This window comes from Hoplias malabaricus, chromosome Y (assembly GCF_029633855.1).
Source record: "Hoplias malabaricus isolate fHopMal1 chromosome Y, fHopMal1.hap1, whole genome shotgun sequence".
Taxonomy (NCBI): Eukaryota; Metazoa; Chordata; class Actinopteri; order Characiformes; family Erythrinidae; genus Hoplias; species Hoplias malabaricus.
The window spans coordinates 22,214,871-22,240,625 of record NC_089820.1 but is presented as its reverse complement, the minus strand read 5'-3'; the positions used below and the strand labels follow the sequence as shown (position 1 = coordinate 22,240,625).

The 25,755-nt window shown below is 40.0% G+C and overlaps 1 protein-coding gene across 7 annotated transcripts; it reads right to left on the bottom strand.

Moving 5' to 3' along the window:
* Window positions 1–229: 229 nt before the first annotated feature.
* Window positions 230–20,233, bottom strand: LOC136678970 (protein RUFY3-like). Of its 7 annotated transcripts, XM_066657186.1 has the most exons (19): window positions 15,115–15,753; window positions 11,861–11,920; window positions 9,920–10,093; window positions 9,205–9,322; window positions 9,010–9,111; window positions 8,788–8,911; window positions 8,460–8,524; window positions 7,578–7,643; window positions 7,402–7,471; window positions 6,882–6,974; window positions 6,505–6,588; window positions 6,229–6,396; window positions 5,933–6,030; window positions 4,276–4,395; window positions 2,428–2,551; window positions 2,229–2,305; window positions 2,117–2,141; window positions 1,688–1,762; window positions 230–1,322 (listed from the first exon to the last, which is right to left on the bottom strand). In XM_066657186.1, the coding sequence occupies exons 1-19, from the start codon at window positions 15,290–15,292 to the stop codon at window positions 1,179–1,181; spliced, it is 1,965 nt and encodes a 654-aa protein (XP_066513283.1). In that variant the 5' UTR covers window positions 15,293–15,753; the 3' UTR covers window positions 230–1,178. The 7 variants fall into 7 exon arrangements, with proteins under 7 accessions (XP_066513283.1, XP_066513282.1, XP_066513284.1 ...); XM_066657185.1 differs by lacking the exons at window positions 11,861–11,920; window positions 15,115–15,753 and adding an exon at window positions 19,788–20,232 and having other exon boundaries at window positions 2,458–2,551; XM_066657187.1 differs by lacking the exon at window positions 11,861–11,920 and having other exon boundaries at window positions 231–1,322; window positions 15,115–15,751.
* Between the last annotated feature and the right edge of the window lie 5,522 nt (window positions 20,234–25,755).

Below are 25,755 nucleotides of genomic sequence, written 5' to 3'. Positions count from 1 at the left end.
ACCCACGCAGACACAGAGAACACACCACACTCCTCACAGGCAGCGGGAATCGAACCCACAACCTCCAGGCCCCTGGAGCTGTGTGATTGCGACACCTACCTGCTGCACCACCGTATCTATCTATCTTTCTTTCTTTCAGAAAATATTTTGGATTTGCAGGTGTTTTCAAACTTTTGTGCATTTCAAACTTAATGGAAGTTATGTCATGAAAAATTACGTGAATTAACTCATCCAGACAGAACAGAATTTTTATTGAGGAGTTTTAATACCCAATTAAAATACATTAACATTTAGAAAACCACATCCCATTCTTTCAGCATGATAGACAGTATGACTGTAGTAGTAGCTCCCAACACCTGGGGAATATGTAGAGATGATTAAGGAAAATGTTTCAATTAAAAGGTTATAAATTAACCTTTAATAAAAACAAAAATGGATGCAATGCACTTAAAAACGGCAAGTAAACTCGAATGCTTTGGCTCAATAAAATGTGAGTTTAGATTATGTTCAAAAAGTAAAAGGCATCCCCAGACTGTTTACAACCCTAGTGCTTGGGGCCAGCACGCTGACATGATTTCAGTGTGTATGAGCTTCATCTTCTGGCTGTGGAAACATAACATGGCATCTCCATGTTCACCTTCTAACTAAAACTAACAGCATTACTATATATAAACAGTTCATGATGAATGGATCAGTAGAAATGCTCAGAATGATCTAGGGATATTATTTGTAAATGAAAATTAACTTTAAATTGAAGGTAAAAATGTATTTCCTTCTCTTGAATGCTTTAACATATTGGACATAAATGGTACTTACTGAAAGTGAAGATATTCTGTGTATAACATTTAAAATCATCTGAGGAATTAATAGTCATTCTTTGTCTTGGTGTCTGTGAATGATTGTAATCATCTCTAATCAAAATCATACACAGTTCAAGTAGTACAAGCCCACTTAGTGGACAAAACTCATCCCCACATGGAGATGAACTCAATTCAGATATAACGACTCAGTTAAGGCACTCAAAGAGCACTTAAATCTATCCCTTTTCACCAGCAAGCAACACAAAAAAAAAGCTGCTTGAGTGGCTGTTGCTGGTAAAAAGGTTTAAAGTACGATATCGAAGTCAGGGTTCTCCAGTTATCATCCTTTACTGATTTAAAGGTCCGTGTAGAAGAGACTCAGGTGGGGGTGGAGACATACTGCTGCAGTAGGGAGGAGTAGCAGGAGTCGCACACGTGTTCTGGGTAGATGGAAGACGGAAGCGGGAGCTCATTGGAGACGCAGCTTTCACAAAATGTGCCTCTGCAGTGTTTACACTCGCGCTGAAACAGCAGAGCAACAAATAATTACTCACCATATAGATGCATGTTGTAGCTCTACATTCATAGATTGTATCATGTTATTAACAAGCCTTTACGCCCTTTTCATCAATAGTATCCACAGGATAATAACTGAGCAAATGTTATATGACTAGTGAATAATTCACAGCACATACATTCATTTTCCACCATTGCATTGTCTACTCTTTCTTTAAAAAAATCATTGGTGTGGATCCAATGCTAGTAAAAGCTGCTCTGTGGTCTTTTATAGTCAATACAATACCAATAAGGCTGCACTGAAGATTTGGACAAGCTAATAAAGTGACCTATTAATGCTCCTTAGAATTTCTCAAATAACTGTAACTCACCTTAGGCTTTGTTACAGACTCTGGACATTCACACATTTGGCAGATGGAAGGCTCTGGCTCTTCTGTAGACTGTTCCTAATAAAGAAGAACAGCTTAAACGATTACAGAGCATATTAAAGCTGAGATATTCTAATTAAAAACTGATTGTATGTTTCTGGAAATAGACAAGCACTGAACACTAGGTAAAATGTAGTCTTTGCTTTCGGGCTTCACCCACTTTTGCAGAGTTTAATTGACTGTTGGGGGTAGGTGTGTGTGGTGGGGTATGCACTGCTGAGCCCAAAGTACAGAAGACAGAGGCTCTTATTTCTATATCACAGGTCAGTGAAGCTGTAATTTTAAGGTAAAAATGATACATATGATTGCTTTAAGGAGGGTAAGGTGTGTGGTTTCTTTAAAAAAAATGATAAAAAAAAAAATGCAACATACTTGTTCATCTTCATGGGACAGGGACCTAGAATAAGTAAAAGAGTTAGTTAAAAGTTTGCAGTCCTAAAATATGTATTTTTCTGTTTTAAATAACAACAAACAAGTGACTTACAGACTAGAGCTGAGGCTTGTTTTCTCCTCCAGCACATTTCGGAGAGTGTCATTCTCTTTTCTGACCTTTTCCAGTTCCTATGTGAAACACAAGGTTTAATTTTACTGAAGGACATCATCTTTAAATGTCATCTAACGACATAAATAAGTGGGATCTGTAGAGATGGAAGTATCAAATTCAATGCAAATTGGAGCACTACTTTTCTGATCTCTTCCACTTGCTGCCTCACGTCTCTCTGTGGAGGTGTTCTGCTCAGCAGAGCATCAGGGGCCTGGACTCCTCTCCGCTCCCTCTCCTTCCTCAACTCCTGTTCCAGACTGCTCCTGTACACGAAATATTAAACATTTCAGTGCATTGTAGTCTGTGACTAAGCCCTGTGTGGATGGGTTAAGTTTTAAAGGAGGAGGGTAATGTGAACTCTAGCTCTGCTTGAATACACCATGTCAGTCATTTATATGAATTCCTGCATCAGTACAGAACTCCTTTCACTTACTTTAAAATGACGTGTAGAGATAAGCCCTATTAATACGTTTAATAATATCAAGCAAACCTTTATGTGAATACTGTCATTAGTTGTGAAAATGTGGAAATACATTATTAATAACACATATAATGTGCTAAATGCTACTATCCGCTCATCTTGCATCAGTGGTCAGTTATTGGTCACATGATACTGCACATTTTGTAAAAAAAGATAATGTTTTTGTTTGTGTGTGTGTGTAAGAGAGAAATAGCAGTGAATATATCAAGTAGCCATTCCCAACTTTACCCCACATTTATTCATTTATTCATTCATTTTCTGTAACTGCTTCATCTGGTTCAAAGTCACAGTGGGTCCAGACCCTACACAGAATCACTGGGCACAAGACAGAAACCCAACCTGAGGCAGGGCTCCAGTCCATCACAGGACATCACACACACCCATTCACTCCAGCTATGGAGAATTCTGAACTGACAATCCAGCAACAGCATGTGTTTTGGACTGTGGGAGGAAAACAAACTTCTCACAGAATTGTGAATTATCCAACATTGCCGTGTTTGAATGATTTTAATCACGTCTTTTTTTTTTCCTTTCATTTTTAAAAATAATTTAATTTTTTAATTCTTAATTAGGGCGGCACGGTGGCACAGCAGGTAGTGTCGCACTCACAAAGCTCCAGGGACCTGGAGGTTGTGGGTTCGATTCCCGCTCCGGGTGATTGTCTGTGAGGAGTGTGGTGTGTTCTCCCTGTGTCTGTGTAGGTTTCCTCCGGGTAACTGTCTCTGAGGAGTGTGGTGTGTTCTCCCTGTGTCTGTGTGGGTTTCCTCTGGGTGCTCCGGTTTCCTCCCACAGTCCAAAAACACACGTTGGCGACTCAAAAGTGTCTGTAAGTGTGAGTGTGTGAGTGAGTGTGTGTCTGTGTTGCCCTGTGAAGGACTGGCGCCCCCTCCAGGATGTAGTCCTGCCTTGCGCCCAATGATTCCAGGTAGGCTCTGGACCCACTGTGACCCTGAACTGGGTAAGGGTTACAGACAATGAATGAATGAATTCTTATTTTTTATTAATTGCTATTTACTGTTTCTTTTAATTCTGTAAAGCACTTTGAATTGCCACTGTGTGCAACGTGCTTTACAAATGAACTCGTCTTGCCTAAAACTGCTGCGATATGCTGCTCCCTAGTGCCCATCAATATGAAATGCAAACTTATAAAAAAAAAAAAAAAAAAATATATCAGCACCTTCAGCATTAAGTCGGTGGAAAGAGGGAAAAACAGCCATGTGCTTCAAGTAATATTCACAGTAAGGCAAAAAAAAAAAATCATAGTAAATTTGTAGTAAAAACTGAGTGGAATTTCAAAATTTTAAAAGGTGCAGTTTCAATAATACGCCATGTTACTCGCAGGATTGCTCTATATTCAAAATAAAAACCTCAAATATAATACAATATGATGATGATTTTGAGGGAAAACAATTCTAAATTTCAACTGACAGAAATAATCTCATTATATTTGCAATGCTGCAGGTTTGATTTTAGTCCAATGTCTCCAGATGTTTGAACACTGCATACCTCTGCTTTCGTAACTGCTCCACCTCTTGCTGCAGACTCTCTATTTTGTCTCCAAACTCTTGCTTGAAGAGCCTGTTGGCCTCCTCCGCCAGGTCCCTCTGCCTCTCCGCCTGCTTAGATCTGAGCCAGATGAACTTAATGAGCTAAAAAATGAAAAACTAAAAGCCATGCCAAGGAGGAGAATCTCAATAACGAAAAATTATAGTGAAAATAAAGTGAAATAAAAGATGAAGTTGAAGTAGAGAGATGCAGTACAGCCGGTGCAGAGGCGACTTGGGTGTTAAAGAAAGCAAAGAAGTCCAGATGCTTGTGTTTTGGTTTTGTTTTATTATGCTACTGTACTACAGTTTACATTTATTGTTAAAGTCCAGATACACTTTTCATCATTCCATCGCTATTTAGAGAAGAACTTCATCCATCCAAACCTTAAAAGAATCTATTTTTGGGCTTACACAAGACTGTGGCTTTCACATTTGGCATCAACTACCACCTCTGGCTTCTCTGCAAGCCGTTCACACTGTGATTTAGGTTTAATGGTGCTTTAATGTAATTCAGGCACATGATCTTCCACCAAACACAAAACTGCACACAGAACCTCCTGAGAATCTGCTTTCAGGTTAGAGTTATTTGCATAATTCTTAAACAGGGGAGTCTATTTTAAGCACACTTAATATCACAGAAGATATTTTCCAATTTGTCAGTGCTTATTCCAGTCCATTTCCCTTAAGAATGCTTGGTAAACGTTTATATTATTCAACGTTTTTAACTGATATTGTAGTTTGGCAAAACTATTTATTTAATTCTATCCTGCACATGTTGAGTTGTTGATTTTTGCTTAAGAACAAGAATCACGCATGATCTTCGTCGTATATTTTTGTACGGAAACTGAGCTATGCTTTACATGGGCAAATGCTTCACACAGTACGAATTTTTTATAATGTCCTACCAACTGGACTGTCAGAAAGTACAGAGATACTTTAGAGAAACAAGAGAAATGCAATGCTTTGTTGCCGCTGTCTAGATATAAACTGCTGGCCCAAAGCTTTCCAAAATCAGCACAGAAGTTAAAAGCCAATGCAGACCTTGAGTCATTCTCGCACGTTCTGAAACGGCTGCATTTTTGTATCTGGTAAAACACAAAGACAAAGAGACTAGAGATATGAGAGCTGGTTTAGAGTATGCTATTGAAAGTAGAGGCAAATAAATGGTAGTCCATGTGAGAAAAACTGCAACAGATCTGGAACCCAATACAAAATAAACTCCCTAACTGTTTCTGTAATATGCTCAATTTTCTCTCAAAACTCAAATTTAGGCTCTGTATTGATAAAACTATTATTTGCAATCTATTTATTGTTGCTTTTGCAGCAGTTTTCCTGCAGCTGAATTCAAGGTCCGTGCTTGTTTGACCATGTCTTTCTCGCTGGCCAGAGTAATGAAGAGGGAGAAAGGAGGATGTGGAAGGGATGCAAAATGAAAGAACAGAGCAAGATAAACAGAGACAGGCAGTAGAGAGTTATTTAAGGAAAAATAACAGCACTTGCAGAGAGAAAAAGCAAAAGCTAATACATCACTTCAAATAAGTCAAAGGAGATGTGTCATTCAGTGAAGTCAGTACTGAACTGGTGATATTACTGCATGATAAAAAATGAGCTCCTACCTGTTCTCCAGCTGTTTGATAGTGGTTGCCATCTGGTTTGATTTCTCCTCAAAGCGACTGATGATTTCAGTCTTCTGTTTCACACTGGCATCTGAGGTCTACACACACACACACACACACACACACACACACACACACACACACACACACACACACACACACACACACACACACACACACACACACACACACAGCTCATTTAGCAAGTGCCACTTGAGCGAGGCAAGAATCTCCACAGAGACTGCACATACTGTAGTTCCATAACTGTTTTAAACTGTGTAATCCATCTTTGTTACCTGGGACTTGTGGGACAGCTCTTGATTGAGTCTGCGCAGATCATCGAGCTGCTGTCTGAGCTCCACCAGAGCATCATGCTTCTCACAGATGTCCTTCTCCAACATCTTCATAGACAGCTCCATCTCCTGTCTCATTCCTATCTGCACCTCCAGCTCTTTCTCTACATCCTACACATGAGCGCACAAAAAAATGTGTAAGGTTTTTTTCATTCATTTAAAAAAACAAAACAGTTCAGCGATCAATGGCCCAAAAAAGCAAATTTTGATCTCCCTGACCAGCCGGAGTTGAGTCTCCTCTTTGAGCTGTTTTCGAGTTTCCCCAAGTACTTGGCCATCTGCTGTTCCTTCTGGTCTTGAGGCCTTAAAGAAACACAGAAATCCCATCAGTCCTGAGGTTGGATATTAAATACAACTATGTAAAATCTAGTCTGGATTACTGACAGCGTTGGTATTGTACTGGCAGGGGTGAGGAACTCTGGTCCTGGAGGACTAGTTTCAAACACACCTGATTAAACTCAGCAGGTTTAGTTTTTGTATCAAATCAGCAAACTGATTGACTCTGCCATCATTCACCCATTCAAGTACTAAAGAATTAATAACACAACTCCCTGTTCGTGGGGGTCCAAAGACCATGAGACAAATAGGAAGTGTACCTTGCGACTAGACTCCACAAGGTAAGAGCTCTCTTCTTTCACCCTCTCCACCTCCTCTTGTAAAGTGATGATTCTGTTGTTTGCAACCGCAAGCTGTGATATGAGAAGAGAGACAATGTCAACGTTGTTATAAAACAGCTGTTAAAACAGACACATAGTAACCTGGATGAGTATGTGATTCTGTACTCAACCCATTTTAAACAGGACTACCCCTGTGCAAATGACCTGCTCTATGGAACATAAAACTGGTCCGTGCAGGCCAATGTAATTTGTTCCTTTATCTCATGTGAGAAGCACCTTATGAAAGCAAACATATAAAAACAACATATAATCTCTTTCATTAACGTACGTTTACTAGTTTCTATTGCTCTATTAAATCTCCAAAGACACAAAATCAGAGGATTTTATAGTGGAAACCATTGTGTCTACATTTGCCTCATGCTTTTTTCATTTTCATAATAGTTTCTGAAAGTCCAGAGAGTAATGAATAACCCTAGATATAATCAGAAATATTACACACCTCCTCTGTTAGTTTTGTGTTAGATTTCTCAAGAGCATCCACTTTGGCTTGTAGATTATTCACAGAAGCACTGTAAAAAGGCGAGAAATTACACGGGTTTCACCATCTCCTTTTAAAAATAGTGATTTAGGAACATGCTACAGGAAACAGAAACATAACTGGAGAAGTGAGTGTACCTTAAATGTCTGTTTAGTTCCTCAACGTAATTTTTCTGGTCAAGGATAGCAGTGATTTGTCCGTCACTGAATTAACAAGGAAGACACAGAGATTACAACCTTAGAAATAAAATAGTAAAACTATTATGGCGTTTGAATACTGGCAAAAAGATATTGGCACACTAATATTCCACAATCATTGTACATTTTATCAGTTGTACTCACCATACAGTTTGCTCTGCATTCTCTTTCACCCTGTTCTTCAACCATCAGGACCCCACAGAGATTCTGGCACATATGTGGTGTGGATGTGTCAGTGTGTGCTGTGCTGATACAAGTGGATCAGACACTGCAATGATTCTGGAGTTTTTAAACTCCTCAGTGTCACTGCTAGACTGATAATAGTCTACCAACACAATAACATCCAGCTTGCAGAGTCCTGTGGGCAGTGTCCTGTGTAAACTGATGAAGGACTAGAGGGCGAGCAACACACACTGTGCAGCAACAGATTACACACGGTCTCTGATTTTATATCTATTCATATCTATATTTATATCTATAAGATGGAATAATGACGAAGGCGTGTCAAAAAGAGTGGACAGTGTTTAAAACAATGCACTGCAGTTTCTGTTCTACTCTTAGCAGCACAACACACTCTAACACACCACCAATGATCAACCACACTAATCATACCTTCTTTGTTGGTCCTGTGGAGGTCCTGACCTTTGAAGAACATGATGAAAGGGGGCTAACAAACTAGGCAGAGCAAAAGATGGACTACAGCCTGTAAATCTAGACCTACAAAGTGCCCCCATAATCAGTGGAGATGATAAAATGGATAATGAACTAATTAGAAAGTGTGATATTTTTGGCCAGATCAGATTTCTAAGGATATCCGCTCACCCCTCTGTGCTCTTGCTGCTGTGACCTCCATCTTTTAGGTACATGGAAAAATCTATCACCCCAACCTGTGGAGATTACAAAGAAATAAAGGTGTTAAAGGTTAACAGATTATACTGAATGAGTTACCAAAACATGCAATGGGTTAAAAACTATTAGTTTAATTGTAGTTTATTTCTAACAACCAATATTTTCCATTTGAATAATTGTTTTTTTGAATTGAGAGTCAATTGGACCACTTGATTCTCTTGAAAGGCACACAGAAAAATTAACATATCTTTATTAATACCTCACCAATCAATACTATGCTCCAATTCACTAAACATCGTACCTGAGAATCCAAGTCTTCTCCCTTCATACACAGGTTTGCATCAATGACATTGAGTCCCACTAGCAGTCCAGCAATTACTGCTCCTTCTTCCTCCATCATCAAAGCATTGGGCTCGTAGAACTCGCTAAAGGGAAACACCACTAATCAGAACGATTACAACAATCATCAGAAGGGTAACACGGGTTACAGCAACATCACCTCATTACGTTTAGTAGGGCCAACCTTAAAAGGTCCTTTCTGTTGATGATGGTCTTCATGTAGTCTGAGAGCTTCTTCTGCATCAAGGCCAATCGCAGCCATGCTCTGCCTCTTCCCAATGGAGTTCTAAAAGGAGGAAAGAGTTGGGAATCAAAAGCATGGAAAACACCCAAGAGGAAATCATACTTAAAGGTTAATAGAAGGGAAGACTCGTCTTACTTGAGCCCTGGAAGGTCTTTGACGCTAGCTGTGATCTCTCCAGCTTCTGGAGTCAACTTTTCAACAAGCTCCAGAGGACCCCAAAAGGACTTGTTCTGACCAAGGAATGTCTTCTTTGCTTTAACACACAAAGAAGTGGGACAAATGTGAGGACAATGAATAAAAAGTGCAGCAAGATGAAAGGTTATGCATGCTTTAATGATGCATTTAAACTGGTCTGATGGCTGCTGTATGGTGTCTGAGGTCCAGTGTTATATTCATGGGGTGGGTGTGGTGCCTCAGAAGATTTAACGTAATGTAAATTAGCGTCTGCAACACAATGTATGAGACATTCATATCGCTTTTCAAAACTTCCAGTAAAGCACAGAGGGTTCTTGGTACCTCTATTAGGTTTAAAAAGCAATACTACGTCATTTTATTTAGATAAATAGCTAATTAGCTTATACTATGCTGCCCACCAACCAGTTAATTTAACATTACAAAGCCTAGTTAAACTGTTGTGTACTCAAATGTATAACATAGCTAAAACGTGTATGTTTCTAATAGATATATCATGGAAAATAACAAAGCATCCATTAGTTAAATACAGTTTTATTAAGACTTGATTCTAATCAAATGCTGTAAACAATGCCCACATGCAGCCAACTAAAGTTGTGGAACATGTTCCCATCTGTTGTCAGACCAGTCTAAATGCAGTGTAAATCCTGATGCATACTTTTAAGTCCATGTTTCAGACAGTGCTCCATCACGACGAAAAACTGCTGCAAAGGAGCATAGTCTGAGTCCAGAGTGCGTCCCAGGTTTAACGCCGACTCAATGAGGCCTTTAATGCTCAACTTGGCCATGTTCATTAGGTTAAGCCTCTCGATTGCGATGGGGTCCTTTGGATCTGAGGGCACATGAAACATCACACACCATGTTATAAAGCCACACTGTTGAAAACTGATACAGTACTCCATCATTCTCTTCTGAAAGTCATAAAAGAAATGACCAAATTAGCCTCACTATGGGTGTGATATTTGTCGGTGCACCTAAACTACCATGCCACTATAGTCTGTGGAATTCATTTCAACATTGGTGTTGAGTTTCTAGTAGATAAATAGGTTCTTAATTTCCTCATTCCTGTAAACGCAAGGTAGTTCTACAGCACAGAGAACAAGAAACACCAACCATACTATACTTCCACACCACAGAAAGGTAATTTTAATAGGCGTTTCTGAAACACCAGGCACTCAGATGCCCTGCAGACTTTTGAATGCATGCCCACTTTTTGCATAATGCATAGAAAACAAAGTAACATCATTATTTTTTTCATACAAATTGTTGCAAAATGTATGGAGCCATTGAAGTTTATTAATCATATTATGGGTTATTTAATACTGTTGTTAATCAGACATTTTGTCCATTTTGTTTTTGCTTATTTCTATATACACTGACCAAATGCCCCAAGAAAACCTAGACAGATTCGCCAAAGAGAACCAATGACACCAAGTGTGAGAAAGCTGTTTTCTGTAAATTAAGTGGACCAAGTAAATATAGCAATTTACAGTATCTCTGGCATGTATTGACCAAAAAGTGAGTTTAGTTAAATAAAGGTTTTATTCAACGTTTATACAGCATCTCATCAAAAATAGACAAGTTTCTGATCTAATCATAAGTCACCCACAAATGTAGCGCATAACCCCAATTTAATAATGCTATCGGAGTGTTAGAAAAAGATTTAAAATCTTAAGCAATTTCACCTTATAAACACTGAAATACCCAAACTGAACCCACTGCCTCTTGCATCATTTGTCTTTTAAAAGGAGGTGCTTGCACTGTCTGAATGGAGAAAAAAAAAGCTGAGTAATGCTTCTGAGTCAATGCCCAATTAACCTGTCATTACAGGGCACAGCACAAAATAAAAGAAGCCCCATTAGCTCCTCTGTACGTGTGACGGGGAAAAACAGCCTTTTAGAAAGCCGAAATTCATTCTTCACTATTCCGAGCTTGAAAAAGGTTATAAACATCCAAGGCAAGACGGTCCAGCTTAGAGGTAAATGAGCTGATTTGTTTTTATATGCCTCTCTATATCAAAGTAAGCATTCCCTTCTCTAGTTGACAGTCCAAGACTCACACAAGGTCAGAAAAAACAAGTTCAAATCAGCATCTCAGTACTACAGAAACTAATTTACGGTGCAGATTCACAAGGAAATGAAGTGAGTGTGAAATGCCTTTAACACCATGCAAGTGCCAGGAAGGAAAACAGCCAGTGAGAACGGGTGGGGCAAATGGAGAGAAAGAAAAGAGGGACAGAATCTGAAGAATAACACTAGGACAAAAGGAGAAAAAGCTCATCTAGCTCACCAGCTGAACAGCTATGTGCTAATGGATCTAGAAAGTTAGTAACTACAACTAGAAACTGGGTGCCTAGGACCAGTAGAGGAACAAGAACAGAAATAGAAATAACATTAAAAAAGAAGTAAAAGAAAGGCAGAAACAGAAACAAGCATGATCAGTGAGCGTCAGCCTTTTGAGCAGCCGTGCTGTGTGCTGTTCAGATGAGCCGCAGCTATTGTGTGGGAAGGGCAGGGCTGGATGTCCACTTAAAGAGCTGTTATGTCTGGATGGAGCTCGAGGTGAGAGTGATGGAGAAAAGCGATGCCGCCATACGCACCTTTAAACTCATCAAGCATTTGCATTTGCTCCACCAATTCTGTGAAATCCTCCCATGAATCTTTGCAAAGGGCAATGAAAAAGAAAAAACAAAAACAAACAAAAAACAAACAAAAATTGTTTCATGTGTTTCATGCTTATCATTGGTGTAGACTAAAGCAACTCTTAAAAAGCAGGACTCTGCAGGCCGTGTAGCTCTGTCGTAATAGTTCCATTATCCACATGAATAACAACAGTAAATGCCAAATCAAATGCTTCAGATAAATCTGCAAACTGCTGCTTGTATATTTATATGCTCGCTGTGAAGTACTACAGTCTCATTTAACACTCCAGCAGAGTTCCTCTTAAATCAAGAGCAAGTGCAAATGACAAAAGACCATAAATCCAAAAGCTTATCACTTCTGCCCAGCCACCATCACCTCTGCAAGCAGCGGAAATGAACGGTCAAAAAAAAGTCTATTTTTTTGTGGCTGTTTTATGGATTAAGAAGCAATAAGAAAGGAGTGAAACAGCAATCCCTGAGCCAGGAATACAGCACAGAGTAGAAGTGTTTCGGCCTCAAAAAATGGTACCCTGAGTCTAAATTACAGTTTACACTCTAAAAGACACTGCTGTATGATCCAGACACTTGAATGAGGCCCATGGGCTGCTGTGATAAATTAGTTTTACTGCATTTGTAAGTCTACAATATGCCAAATGTGTGATATTAAACAATGTAGAATAGCTGTATTACCCAGGCCTTCCCCTGCAGTGCTTCTTCACTCATTAGGCCCTCAGTTTCTATTTTAATGCACTACTATGCATTAATGTCACTTTCGCTAATGGACTCTTGGACCATAAATATATTTGGGGGGGGGGGGGGGGTGGGAAATGCTAAAACCTCACCAGACTGTGAAGAAGCCCAGTGCTTAACATGTTTCTGTAGAGAACATTTGTCTTCTCTAAACTAAAACCAACATTGGTCTAACTGAATGCCTCAGGAAACAGTTTAATATTCCGTTTCCATCTCCATCTCACTGGAAGTAATACTGCTTTTGTACACATCCACAGAGCAAAAGGCCTGACTTCTGTTGGCGCTGCCCCAACTACGTGGATTATGTGTGAAATCTAACCATGAAAGGCTCTCCGTAGGGAACTGCTGAGTCAAATGCACAAAGACAGGCGCTACAAACAGTAGCTCAGTCCATCCATACAAATAACAGTACAGAAACCCAGCAAGTGACTTACTGACTGACGTACAGTGCGTAAATGCAAGTTGACTTTGTCATGGTATCGCATGTCTATGGAGATAACCTTGGAAGGAACGTTAATCAATGAGGCATATCTCCTCTGTATTCAAACAAGTCTATCACCAAATGGCAAATGTAGTTAGAGTCAGCTGAATTACGTGAGAAAAATATATAACAGCATTTTTTTGACAAATACTGCAACTGTGATTATCAGTTGTGCTTGTTTTTGATGTCTGTTTTTTTGTTGGTTGGTTGCGCAGGCAGTTCACTAGCTGTGTGATATTGGTGTAAACAAGTATTGCAACATCTCTGATTATGATATAAAAACCATATATTGTGCAGCCCTAAATGTAGCAGTACGTTTGGGAGTTTACAGACTTGTAAAGTTAGTTTAAACAGATTAATTCCATTACCATTGCTTTAAATAAAGAAAAGTCTGCTCTACTGCAAGTGGCCCACTGACTGACTTGACTTTAACTGAATTTCTTGAACAATGAAAATGAAAATTGAAATGGACTTTCACAGGGTATTTCAGAAAAACAGAAAAGAGAAGTATGACCTTTTAAAAACAGAATGGAATCACTATAACCCTTAAAGTCTTAATGCACTACCTAGAAGAGCAGATGCTGTAATTTACTCTAAGCCCACTGGCCACATCTGTTCCTATGGGAATTGATCACGACTCAACGCAATAATTCACTGAGTGGCAAGCGCACCCTCATCACCACGGTAACAGTACCACTGTCAATCTGTCATCAGTTCACACCCACATATGCCTTTGTGGCTCTCAGCTCTCCAGGGATGAATTGGTTTTACTGAATGCAACATCAGTGACTTTTACAAGCTCTGGAATCAGTGGACATCCTTACATCCATGATTATACAAAAGTCATAACAAACATCATCCTCCTAATTCTGATTTGGATCACAGAGGTTCCTTTAAGGCCTGCAATCATATTACAGTTTATCTAAACACAATATTACAATGTCTAATACACTTGTGTTCTCAAGAGGGTACAAGACAGCTCAAGAGAAATCACAAGTGTGCTCGTTAATCTGAAGTGAAACTAAAAAACCCGCTGTCTTTTAGCATTATCTATATTTTATTGAGGAATAAAACAAAGGAAATGCTCCAAAATAATGGGGTAAAACAAACACAGAGTAAAGTAAAGACTGCTTTTTCCTCACCTGCATCATTTAAATCCTGTAGTTTTGGTCAAACAGCAATATTATACTTCTACTGTCAAGTACATTACCAATAAATAAACAGGACAGAGCCTCAGGCCTTCTGCATTAAAGCACAAGAAAGAGTTAAACATTTACAATAGAACTGGAGTGTCCACACTTAATATGTACATCATGACTGTACTTTCCTCAAGATTCCATTGAAAACCAGCCAGTGGCAGGGCTGAATTTTATTCGATTCAGTTCTCAGTCCAAAAGGACCAAGGATATACACACCTTCAGATACAGAAAAGTAGCTGTCAACATGATATAAGCTCAAGTGTAAGAAATATAAGGAAAGTTGCTGGTGACTAGACTGAACTCCAACAAAAAAAAAACCTTGCTCTTAGAACAGCACTTATTTGAAACGGTCACTTTAAAAGAGAAGGAAAAAACACAACTCTGAACAGGAGTTGAAGGGACATGTTGTTCCGGAGCATTTCTATTAGGCCATAAAACTAGAACAAAATGTAAAAGAAAGCTGGTAATTGTGTCAAAAACTAACAAAATACATAAATAAATGGAGGCCAGTTTTGTCTTGAAAGTAGTGGTGCATTGAATCCTTCAAATGCTTAGTGAAGAGTATGGATCTGTGGCTACATTTAGCATTCAGGGCCTATTTGACACGCCTTAAAAGACAAACAAGCATCCTGCACTTACAGCTGAACAAAAAGAGGACAAATATAAAGCCTTCAGATCAAGGCCCCTTAAAAACTACATTTCCAGGCAGGTCTATGGAGACACAGGCAAAAGGATGACGGAGGGGTGCTCGGCCAGTGCGGTCCGCCGTTGAGCGCACATACCTTCATGAGCTGGCTCGGGGTCTGGGGTGAGCGAGATGTCATTGAGCTCGCGGAGGCACAGCCACTCGCCGTCCACAGACACGCGGAAGTTGCAGAGATAGATGGTCTCACGGGCGGCCTGTGTGATCTTGTCTGTGGTGGGGGTAGGGACCTCGCTTTGGGGTGTCAGATCAGACATGGTGACTCAGCTGCTAGCGGAGAAACGACAACAACAACACCGTAGCCAGCAACAGAGGCCCTCTCCAAACAGGGCCAATCAAAGGAGGGGGAAGGGGGAATAAAACTCCACTCAAGCTCCTGTGGTCCTCGGAAACACAATGGACATAGAAGGAGAAGAACAGAGAAAGAATAACAATGGGGAAAGCGAGGTTGAAAGAAGGCAAATAGCAACCACCAACAGGGCTCCAAGAAGCGATGAATTTCCTCTTGTCTGCCCCCCTCAATTCCCTCTAAGAAGCAAATCCACCATGAGAATAAAGGCTGCACTGGCCTCCGCTCTGGCTCAGCAAGACCGGAGGATTGAGATGCTGATTGAGGCTGAGTGGTCGAGCTACAGTCACAAGCGTCCCCTCTTTCTCTCTCTCTGTCTCTATCCCTCCTCCTCCACAGCTCCAGATCAGAATAAGCTGGATTGGCTGTGCACTGCAACAGAGTGGGTGTTGACCAAGATGGCCGCTGTGATGCTGAGCAGGGTTGTGGGAGTCACGTGAGCAGATGGTGCAAGCGCGGAGAGATTAATTCCCTCGAGGCCGGGCTGATGCAGGAGTGTGCTCATCAGTCATCCACTTCTCTAGGCTCAGAGAGGCAACCTGAGAGAGATGCAGCCTCGAGTAGTCGATCCTTGATAGAGAACGGATTGCAGATTCCAAGAATCACAGTAAAATGTAAAATATCAAATATCCTTTAACAGGGAGAAGAGGCAAAGAAAAGTGTTCTCATGCCAAAATGTATGTATAGTTTGCATTCAAAACTGACATGAAAATTTGTTTTTAGTACAATATTGTATTTTATAAACAAGGCCTAAGCATATTTACTCCAAAAAAAACCCCTCTAAAATAACAGCATCTGCAGTGATTACTACAAGTCTGGAGTAATCAATATAATTCAGTCATCAGTTTTTCTAAGTCTACCTCAGATGTATTGTACAACAGCCACACATGGGTATAAATAGACCCTTCCAAAGTCTTCCAACATAATCAGCAGTGTGCCTCTTTTCAAGTAATGAAAGATCAAAGAGCAACATATTACAACTGCAATACAATAGGTTCCTGCCAGCATACAAATGTGTAACCCAGCACAATCACATTTATTCATTCATTCATTATCTGTAACCGCTTATCCAGTTCAGGGTCGCGGTGGGTCCAGAGCCTACCTGGAATCATTGGGCGCAAGGCAGGAATACACCCTGGAGGGGGCGCCAGTTCTTCACAGGGCAACACAGACACACACACACCTACAGACACTTTTGAGTCGCCAACCCACCTACCAACGTGTGTTTTTGGACTGTGGGAGGAAACCGGAGCACCCGGAGGAAACCCATGCAGACACGGGGAGAATACACCAACTCCTCACAGACAGTCACCCGGAGGAAACCCACGCAGACACAGGGAGAACACACCAACTCCTCACAGACAGTCACCAGGAGCGGGAATCGAACCCACAACCTGCAGCTGTGTGACTGCGACACTAACCTGCTGCACCACCGTGCCGCCCTACAATCACATTTATTTAGACTGCAAATGGGTGAAACCTGGGTCAAAAACATTAAAAATTAAAAAGATATTTCAATCATTTCTTGGCAGAAAAGTGCAAATGTAAGGAATGTATTACAGGAAAATATCATTGCCTCACTGTGTTTTATTATGGAAACCTAATTTGGATTATCAGATATATTATCACACATAAGCTTAAATAGTCATCTGATTTGCAATAACATTGATCTGATTAAACAGCAACATAAAAAACACATGCTGGGACACCCCAACCACATCCTTTATTTAATTCATAGGAAGATGTCATTTCACAGTTTGCAAATCTCATTTCTAAAAACTATGAAAAATGTATATAAAAACAATATGCAATGATATGCAAATAACTCAAACCCTACATTTAGTAGTACAAAGACAACATTTCAGATGTTGAGCCTCACAAATTATTATTTTTTGAAAAACATTATGCTAATTTTGAATTTGATGCACAGAACACTTTCCAAAAAGATGGTATAGGGGCATAAGTATCACTGTGTTTAGCTAGTTTAGACTAGTCTAGCCCCTGGACCTTCTTACCAAGGTGCCATGCCATTGTTATCCATGCAGAATATGGATTGGCTTGTCTTACTGAAATAAACATGGCCTTCCCAGAAAAAAGACATTGTCTGGATTTCAGCATGCTGATCCAAACACTGCAGATATCATTCAACATTAACGGTGCCTTCACAAATGCGCAAGTTACATATGTCATGTCCACTATTGCACCCCCATACCATTATAGATGCTGGCTTTTGAACTGTGTCCTTATAGCAAGCAAGATTGTCTTTCCCCTTATTGGATGCTGGGGGACACTACCTCTCCTTTATAGCCCTGAGGACAAGGCATTACCCCCCCCCCTCTCCCCCTGTAGGGCTAGGCAAATAATCAAAAATTAACCTAAATTGAAATTCAAAATTTCTAATCAACATAATCTTGTCTATATCAATTACTTTTATTGTGTCATGTCTCCACTGTTTGTTCATGTACTAACCCTTTGAAACCATGCTACCAAGCTGTAGTCATGTGATTCTGCCCCATTTGCCTCATGGAAGCAACGTAAACGCAACCCAGCAACATTAGAAAAAATATCCCAGCTTTAATATGAAGCATATTTACAGTACAAGCCACGTCACTGAACTATGAGGGTCACATATACAAAAATCTAAATAATCATTCATTAATCATAATCTTGGAAAATGTACAATTAATTGTGATATTGATTTGTGCTCATATCATCCAGCATTACCCCCTGAGTAAACATATAATCCAGTTAACCTAAAAGCATTCCTGAATCAGCTGCAGCCTATTCAGCCACATCAATGGAGCCTATCTCACCCATAAAACCTGAAGACTGAGATTTTGTTGCCAGTGTGTCTACATAGCCACAGGTGACACAGGCCTAGTTTCATTTACACCTTGTATCTGTCTGCTTTATTTGAAAAGTGTTATGATACTTCACAAGCCTTGTGATATTTGCCCAAAATAAGCAGTGTTTCTGCAATTATAATATCAGCTCATGTTCTCCGCCTCGTAAATTCTGTCTCATCATGGATCACCTGCTTCTTCACAGGCAGAGAGAAGCAGGTGAGGCCCAACACCACTGCCAACACTCATAATCTTCACCAAGACTGTAGTCTTGCATTGAAACTGCAGTGCTTGCGTCCTGCCTCAAGAGCTGCTTATTCAATTTTACCCTAAAGGGGACATATTATACTCCTATTTCCACAAGATAACACAATTCTCTTGACCCTTGATGAAACGTGCGAAAGATAAAAACCAAAAGGCACTTCCATTACACTGCCTAGTGTAAACTTTATTACGAAACTTTATTTATTCCAAAAACATACAGCTCAGGAGTGAGAGATGATGCACAGGGTTAAGTGTTTTTAGTCATTTTTGACTTGATTATGTTCTTCTCTGTTCTCATTTTCACCATATTTAATAAATACTCTTATTTCTGGGAGATTGGTCTGTTTGTTTTGCTCTGTTTAAACACACCTTTGTACTCTCACATTAACACGGGCCAGTGCTGTGATTTGAGAGACTCATAAGGTGGTGGGAAAGCTCTGAAATACCTGCCATCAACGCAAGACAGTTTATTTTTTTCCCCCATCATCTGTGGATTTATAGGCATTCCAGAGCCCCAAATGACGGTTTTCAAAAACATGTGCCCAATGCAACAATCGGCAGGTCATTTATTAAACTAAAACTCATCTGTTTTCACCAAATATATGGATCTGGAAATTATTCCTGAAACAAAATGATTCCCCAATGCCTCAAACGTTTTAGATGTACGTTTACGCTTTCCCATTCACTCAGATCATAGACTCAGATCTATGAATATGCAATTATTCCCTACAAAATTCCCCCAACACTCAGCATCTCAAAACACACTAACACACTACATCGTCACTGTCACTGCAGTGTGATTGATACATCACCAAAACACATGTTCTGTTGTGGTCTTCTGTGAGTCATGACTACTGAAGAACAGGTGACAGGGGCAAAAAGTATGCAGAGCAACAAATGGACTACAACCTATGAATGTAGAAATACAAAACTGTATGGTCAGTGAGTTAATAAAGTGTGCAGCGAGTGTAGAATACAATGTGAGAAACTGTGTTTTGGCCGTGCATTGTAGTACGGCAAAACAAGTATACAACCATCAGAAAAGATGTTAATTCACAGTGTTATAAAGTGTTTTTGGAAGGCTAGGGCGAGTAAAATCACTTTGAATCAGTGAACCGATTCATTAACGACTCAGTTCAAGTCTGCTGTGTTGACATTGAAACCTAATCCAGCGCTGCTCTACGGACAGTTAGCTGAGCTCCACGTAAACAAACAGAGGGCCAACAGTGAAAAACACTCAGTTAAATTGGGCATAAAAGAGTTTATCCTCGTTAAAAGAGGATGTGATACACTCACTCTTGGGTTTCCTGCTCCTTTCGATGCTGAACTCATACTGCACTGTGACTGGATCTGGGAGAGTCGAGCTTTTCTTGGTGACGTTGAGATGGACGCTGCCAGAATTTAGCGCTTCTTTAAAGTAAATAACGGATGTTGGGGTGAAAGGCTCATCCGGACTCGAGGCTAAATGTCCGTTGTTGTCCTCTTGATGAAGCGGGTCCAATTCCCCTGGACTTTGTGCCGTTAAACTTTGAGAAACTTGGGTTATTCTCGGCTCCGGAGTCGCGTTTAAGTCGAACTCCGCCATTTTCCGTTAGAACTCATGTGACCGTTCCTGTCTGTCTCTCAACTGCTGCAGCAGAACCGCTGTAACCCACTTCAGACTCTCCCTTCGGGAGACCGTGAAGCTAACTGTAACGGTGCCTGCGAGGTGTAGAGAGCAGCAGTGAGCCGATTTCCTGCTTCATAACAAGCAGAGAAAACTTCAAGCAGCGGGTCACACGGTGTGACGTAGTGCGCTTTAAAGGCACAGCAGAGTTTAAATCCAGGCTGATTCAGCAGTTTCTCTGTAATTTTACTACAGTAAATGAGTAGCAGGAGCAGGCTACAGCACTAAGATGTTTGGGAAAGCTGCATTTGTGTTTGACACATTCATAACTGCTACGTAGCCTTCATATTGCACAAGTATGGAGTAGAAAGTGATTTGAAACACAGCCTTTATATTGATGTTGATGTTGGGTAGTATCTAATGCATCACGCGACACATAATAATTTATCACACATCACTCAAAACATAATAAAGCGAATCTGAAGTACCAGTGATTCCCTGTCCTCAATTTAACCAGTTTTTAAAAGATTTTACATAATTGTTTTTACAAGATGGAGAACTCTAAGACCTTTCACAGGCATCAAACATGATTCTGAACTAGCGTTTCTTCTCCTCAGTGCATAAGTAAAGTAATGGGTTCTGCTCTGTGGCTGGCTTCAATCACTGTACTGTGGTGTGCTGCTGGACTGGAAGAGTTAAAAGGGAGAGCCTGCTTTCACTGGCACTGCTCAGCAAACTGCCTGATATCATCACTGGTGGAGCCTGCTTTTTCTACTCACCTGGCTGATAGAGAACATATTGATGAGGAGTGCTCACTTAGTACTCTGCTTTGATGCTAGCAGAGAATGTCCAAAATCACTGCCCACACACAGTGCCATGCAGACAGTAACTACTGACCACATTACCATTAACTACTCATCTTCTCCCTGCACTGCTCTATTCCCTGTGAGGTTTACTACACTTAGCACAAAAGTAAAGAAATGTGTTTGGTAGATTATTTATTTGTTGTAACAATGCTTCTTGGCAATATATCTTATACAGTTGGAAAACCTGTCAATTTGTGCCACATTTGTAAGAGAGGACTTGGCAAAAATCAAATTGTGGCTGAATACAAAGTATTTGTTTTGGTCTGGCACAGCAGGTTAGTGTCGCAGTCACACAGCTCCAGGGACCTGGAGGTTGTGGGTTTGATTCCCGCTCCAGGTGACTGTCTGTGAGGAGTTTGGTGTGTTCTCCCTGTGTTCGCGTGGGTTCCCTCTGGGTGACTGTCTGTGAGGAGTGTGGTGTGTTCTCACTGTGTCCGCATGGGTTTCCTCCCACAGTCCAAAAACACACGTTGGTAGGTTGATCAAAAGTGTTCGTAGGTGTGAGTGAATGTGTGAGTTTGTGTTGCCCTGTGAAGGACTGGCGCCCCCTCCAGGATGTATTCCCGCCTTGCGCCCAATGATTCCAGGTAGGCTCTGGACCCACCCCGACCCTGAACTGGATAAGCGCTTACAGATAATGGATGGATGAATGTATGTATGTTTTGGTCTGATAGGCTGGTGTCCTAGTGCACAATCTGGTGGTAGAATTTCAGGTCATCACTTACTTATTTAGTCATAAACTTATTTATTTTAAAAATGACAGATTTAGAAGTTACCTCCCAGAAAAAAATCTAATAATTGTGATAACTGATAATGAAACGCCCATCTCATAACTTAATAAGATTGGTCCCATAGGTTTCGGAGGTTAAGAAATTCTTTAAATTAGCTTGCTCACTTGAAATGCTCAGTCATGGCATTGTTCAATTCACTCATAATACATCTTCCGGTGTATAAACAGCATGGCACTGACATGTCAACAAAAATAAGCACTTTATTTTAAATGGATGAAATGTTTAAAACATAACTTCCTCACAGAAAAGCTGAGACCTTAACTCTGAAGTGTCTGTGGAAAACAGATGTGCTTTATGGAAAAATAAAGGACAAATATGAGGTTTTCAGAAAACAGAACAACATACATCTTAATAGCTTGGTTTTGAGGATAAACATTTCACCAAGCACAAAAAATATGTTATGTCACAGACAGTAAGAGGAGTCCAAGTGCTGTGTATGAACGCTGTTAGTGGCAGAGCTAAACAGGGTTAACTAATGATAAAAGGATAGATATGGATAGGAAGGAAGTGAATATGAGATGACTGAGGGCACTTGACAAAACGGGGATTAAACCACCAACTCCTTTCACTCTTGGTGAGAGCACTATCTAAATTACGTACTAGTGAGTGTCTAGCTGAAAAAGGAAACCAAGGAGACACTAGATAGCAAGCTCAAATTGTGAAACAACTCTTCTTCACCGTCCTGAACTAAAAAATGCTTGATTCTTCAGTTTCCTGATCTTTTCTGTTAACATTTCTCTGGTTCTCTTTTCTGTGTCAACAGCTCAAAGTGTCAACAGCTCCAGGGGTCATATAGCCATCTCTCCAGGTGAACATAATTCTTACAATTTCCCTGAAGCATTATGGGAATTGTAGTTTTGGTTGAGACAACTGTATAGCAGCACCACTGTTGTCTAGGGTGACCAGACGTCCTCTTTTACCCGGACATGTCCTCTTTTTTAGACTTGGCGGAATGGCGGAATTTCACAAACGTCCGGGATGTTGTTCTTCTAGAGCTTACATAGAATTTCGAGAAGTTTCGTTCACAAACTAGTCCCGCCCTCCCCTACTCTGTTTGGTTTGCTTGAGTGAGAAGGGGGCGTGGTAAAGTAGCCTAAAATCTTCTGATTGGATGATACCATTGTAATGTGTGCTTTTACAGATGGTTGCTAAGAAATTGATATGTTTTTTTTTGGGTTGTTTTCCATGCTGATGCCTTTTGGATGGCATTCATTCATTCATTATCTGTAAGCGCTTATCCAGTTCAGGGTCGCAGTGGGTCCAGAGCCTACCTGGAATCATTGGGCGTAAGGCGGGAATACACCCTGGAGGGGGCGTCAGTCTTTCACAGTGCAACACACACACACACACACACACACACACACTCCTCACAGACAGTCACCTGCTGCACAACCGTGCCGCCCCTTTTATAAATATAATGGATGCTAAAATATTAGCAACAGATAAACCTTGTCTTGTAGTTGCTAAGGTGTTGCTAGATGAGTGCTAAGAGATCAAATGTTGTTTTCTTGGTGTTGTAAAATAGTCACTATTGAATTCAAGCAGCGGGTTGCTATAGTGTTGCTAGGAGGATGCTTTTGTTTGAACACTCTGACAATTTAAATATCCTATGAAATAGCTGTTGCCCTGAATTTAGGATTGTCAAGACAAATAATAATAATGATTAGTTTTATTATAAATGATAATAATGGCAATAATAATTTTAGTAGTAGAATAAGATTTTTTTTACTAATATTAATATTTAATACTAATAATAGTATTAATAGTATTAAATTATAATGACTTCCCTGTAAATATTTAGCCGTTGCTTCAACGTTGAAATAACGTAATGACTGCCGTCTAATCAACGTTCTCTTAAGGTTGAAAATGAAATGTTAATGACATTATTGTACATAAAACAGGGGATAAATTATTTCAGAAAACAATATTTATATGTTCTTTTATTCTCCACAAGAACTAATTCCACTCTCCATATATAAGTGAAGGAACATAGGCTGCTGTTGCTCTTCTGCAGAATGGAGGAAGTAGAGAAGGAGGGAAAGCAGACAAGAGGCAAACACTCCATCCACCAATTCTCACCAGCTACTCTTCCAGAGACGAGGAACGTCATGAAGATCATTTCTGAGAATGATGTCATGAACCAAGACATGGAGGAACCTCAGGCTGTACCTTTTCTCCACAGCTCTGGATCCGAAGTCCCAGAGTCATGGCACCGTGCTGTGGATGTGTGTCTTGTTCTGTACAAGTTGCATTGCTCCTGTCAGCACAGTGCTCCTCTATATGCTGTGTCAGGAAGTCGTCTCAGTAGAGTTGACCAGGAAGAGGAACTGCAGGCTGTCCTGCTCACCTGCATTAACAGCTACATCAGCCAGGAGGTACAGCCCCTTTTTAGTGATGGACACCATGGAGGACATTTGGAGAAGCACCCTGGACACCATCAACCGCATGAGTGCCAAGATGATGAGGATTAACAATGTCCCAGAGTACTATGCAGAGGCCTAGTGTTCCCTCAACCCAAGACCTGTAGCTGGGAGTGTTGTGCTCATGGCCTGCAGGAGGGTGCCTCAGCCACATGGTGGAGACAAAGACTCAGGAATCCTCACTGTTAAGCAGCTTTAGTCAATTCAGATAGACGTCTGCATGGTATGGCAGGCAACTGAGGTAGATTGTAGGCAGAATTATTCCCCTCCAGCATTACATTCAATCTGACCTATAAAACTTTGAGAATGAACTTATGATAAATAAGATATCCATGCTGTTGCTGATAAGAGTCTCCTGATGAATGATGTTGATTTTATTGTTAGCATTAATTTAATCAAACATAACATGCTACAAGTTAAACAGATCATTTCATTGTATTATTTATCATTGAATAACTATTTTGGGGGTCAAATAAACCCCTGTAAATATTGAAGGACCCCTCCTCTGGTGTCAAGATTACAGTATTTTAGTCTGTGATGTATAAGGTAAATTATTAAAATGACTGTTGATAATAATGTAGGTTTGTGTATCTTCATATTAATTGATTAATTAAATGATTATAGTATTAACACCTTATGATAACAGATACTCAAATATTAAATATGATAACACAAAACCTCACATACATACTAAGCACATATAACACACAGTATACAATATTTATAATAGATATGATATAATTGCAGATATAACCAAACTGTTCTTTAACTAATAAATAATAATAAATTATTATTATTATTATTATTATTATTATTATTATTATTATTATTCAATTAAATCAATTAATCAACCAATGGTTCCTATAGTTTCATCTACTTATGGTAGTGTATTAATGGTAGTGTTTAAAGTTTTAATCATATAATACGCCAGTAAAGACCCTTAAGGCCAGTTTACTTTCTCAGGTGTTTACTATCATCTCTTGGCAAAACATCATTTGCCTTGCAGAGAGAGTGAGAGAGGTATTTGAGGTAGTGATGGGTGTGTGTGTGTGTGTGTGTGTGTGTGTGTAAAGGACACCTGGCTGATGCTATCAGGTGAGATAGGCGTGTTGTTGATTGTAAGCTCAGTGTTGGAATGACAGATTATTTTCTGGGGCTTGTTTCTTTTAGCTGCTGTTCTCAGGCCTCAGCTTTAAATGAAAGACTGGAGACTGTTGTGAGAGCCTGCATCAGCATCTCTCCTGACACACACACACACTCACACACACACACACACACACACACACACACACACACACACACACACATGTGATTAGAGTAGGAGGAACTGAGACCATTTTATTTTATTAAAAGTTTAGTCGAGATGAAGAGGGTACATTCTAATCTTTAAAAAGACATTGTCTAAAAAAGGCAATGAAAAGGCAAAGCCTTGCTTTTAATGGATGTTAAAGGAATGACTTTTTTCCAGGTAGTTTCAGGACATTTCTATTTGTTCATTTGTCCTGACATTTCACAGAAACACAAATCATCACCTGTGTTCAGATGATGCTGGAAAAATAGAAATTGAGAAGGATGCATGTG

What these genes read in the sequence shown, in the direction of transcription:
- LOC136678970 (XM_066657184.1), bottom strand. Translation starts at nt 20,076, where the DNA reads ATGGCGGAGTTCGACTTAAACGCGACTCCGGAGCCGAGAATAACCCAA. An exon ending in GAACTAAACAGACATTTAAG is followed by an intron (nt 7,472 to 7,577) that starts GTACACTCACTT and finishes GCCTTTTTACAG; the next exon opens with TGCTTCTGTGAATAATCTAC. An exon ending in TTGTGGAGTCTAGTCGCAAG is followed by an intron (nt 6,589 to 6,881) that starts GTACACTTCCTA and finishes TGTTTCTTTAAG; the next exon opens with GCCTCAAGACCAGAAGGAAC.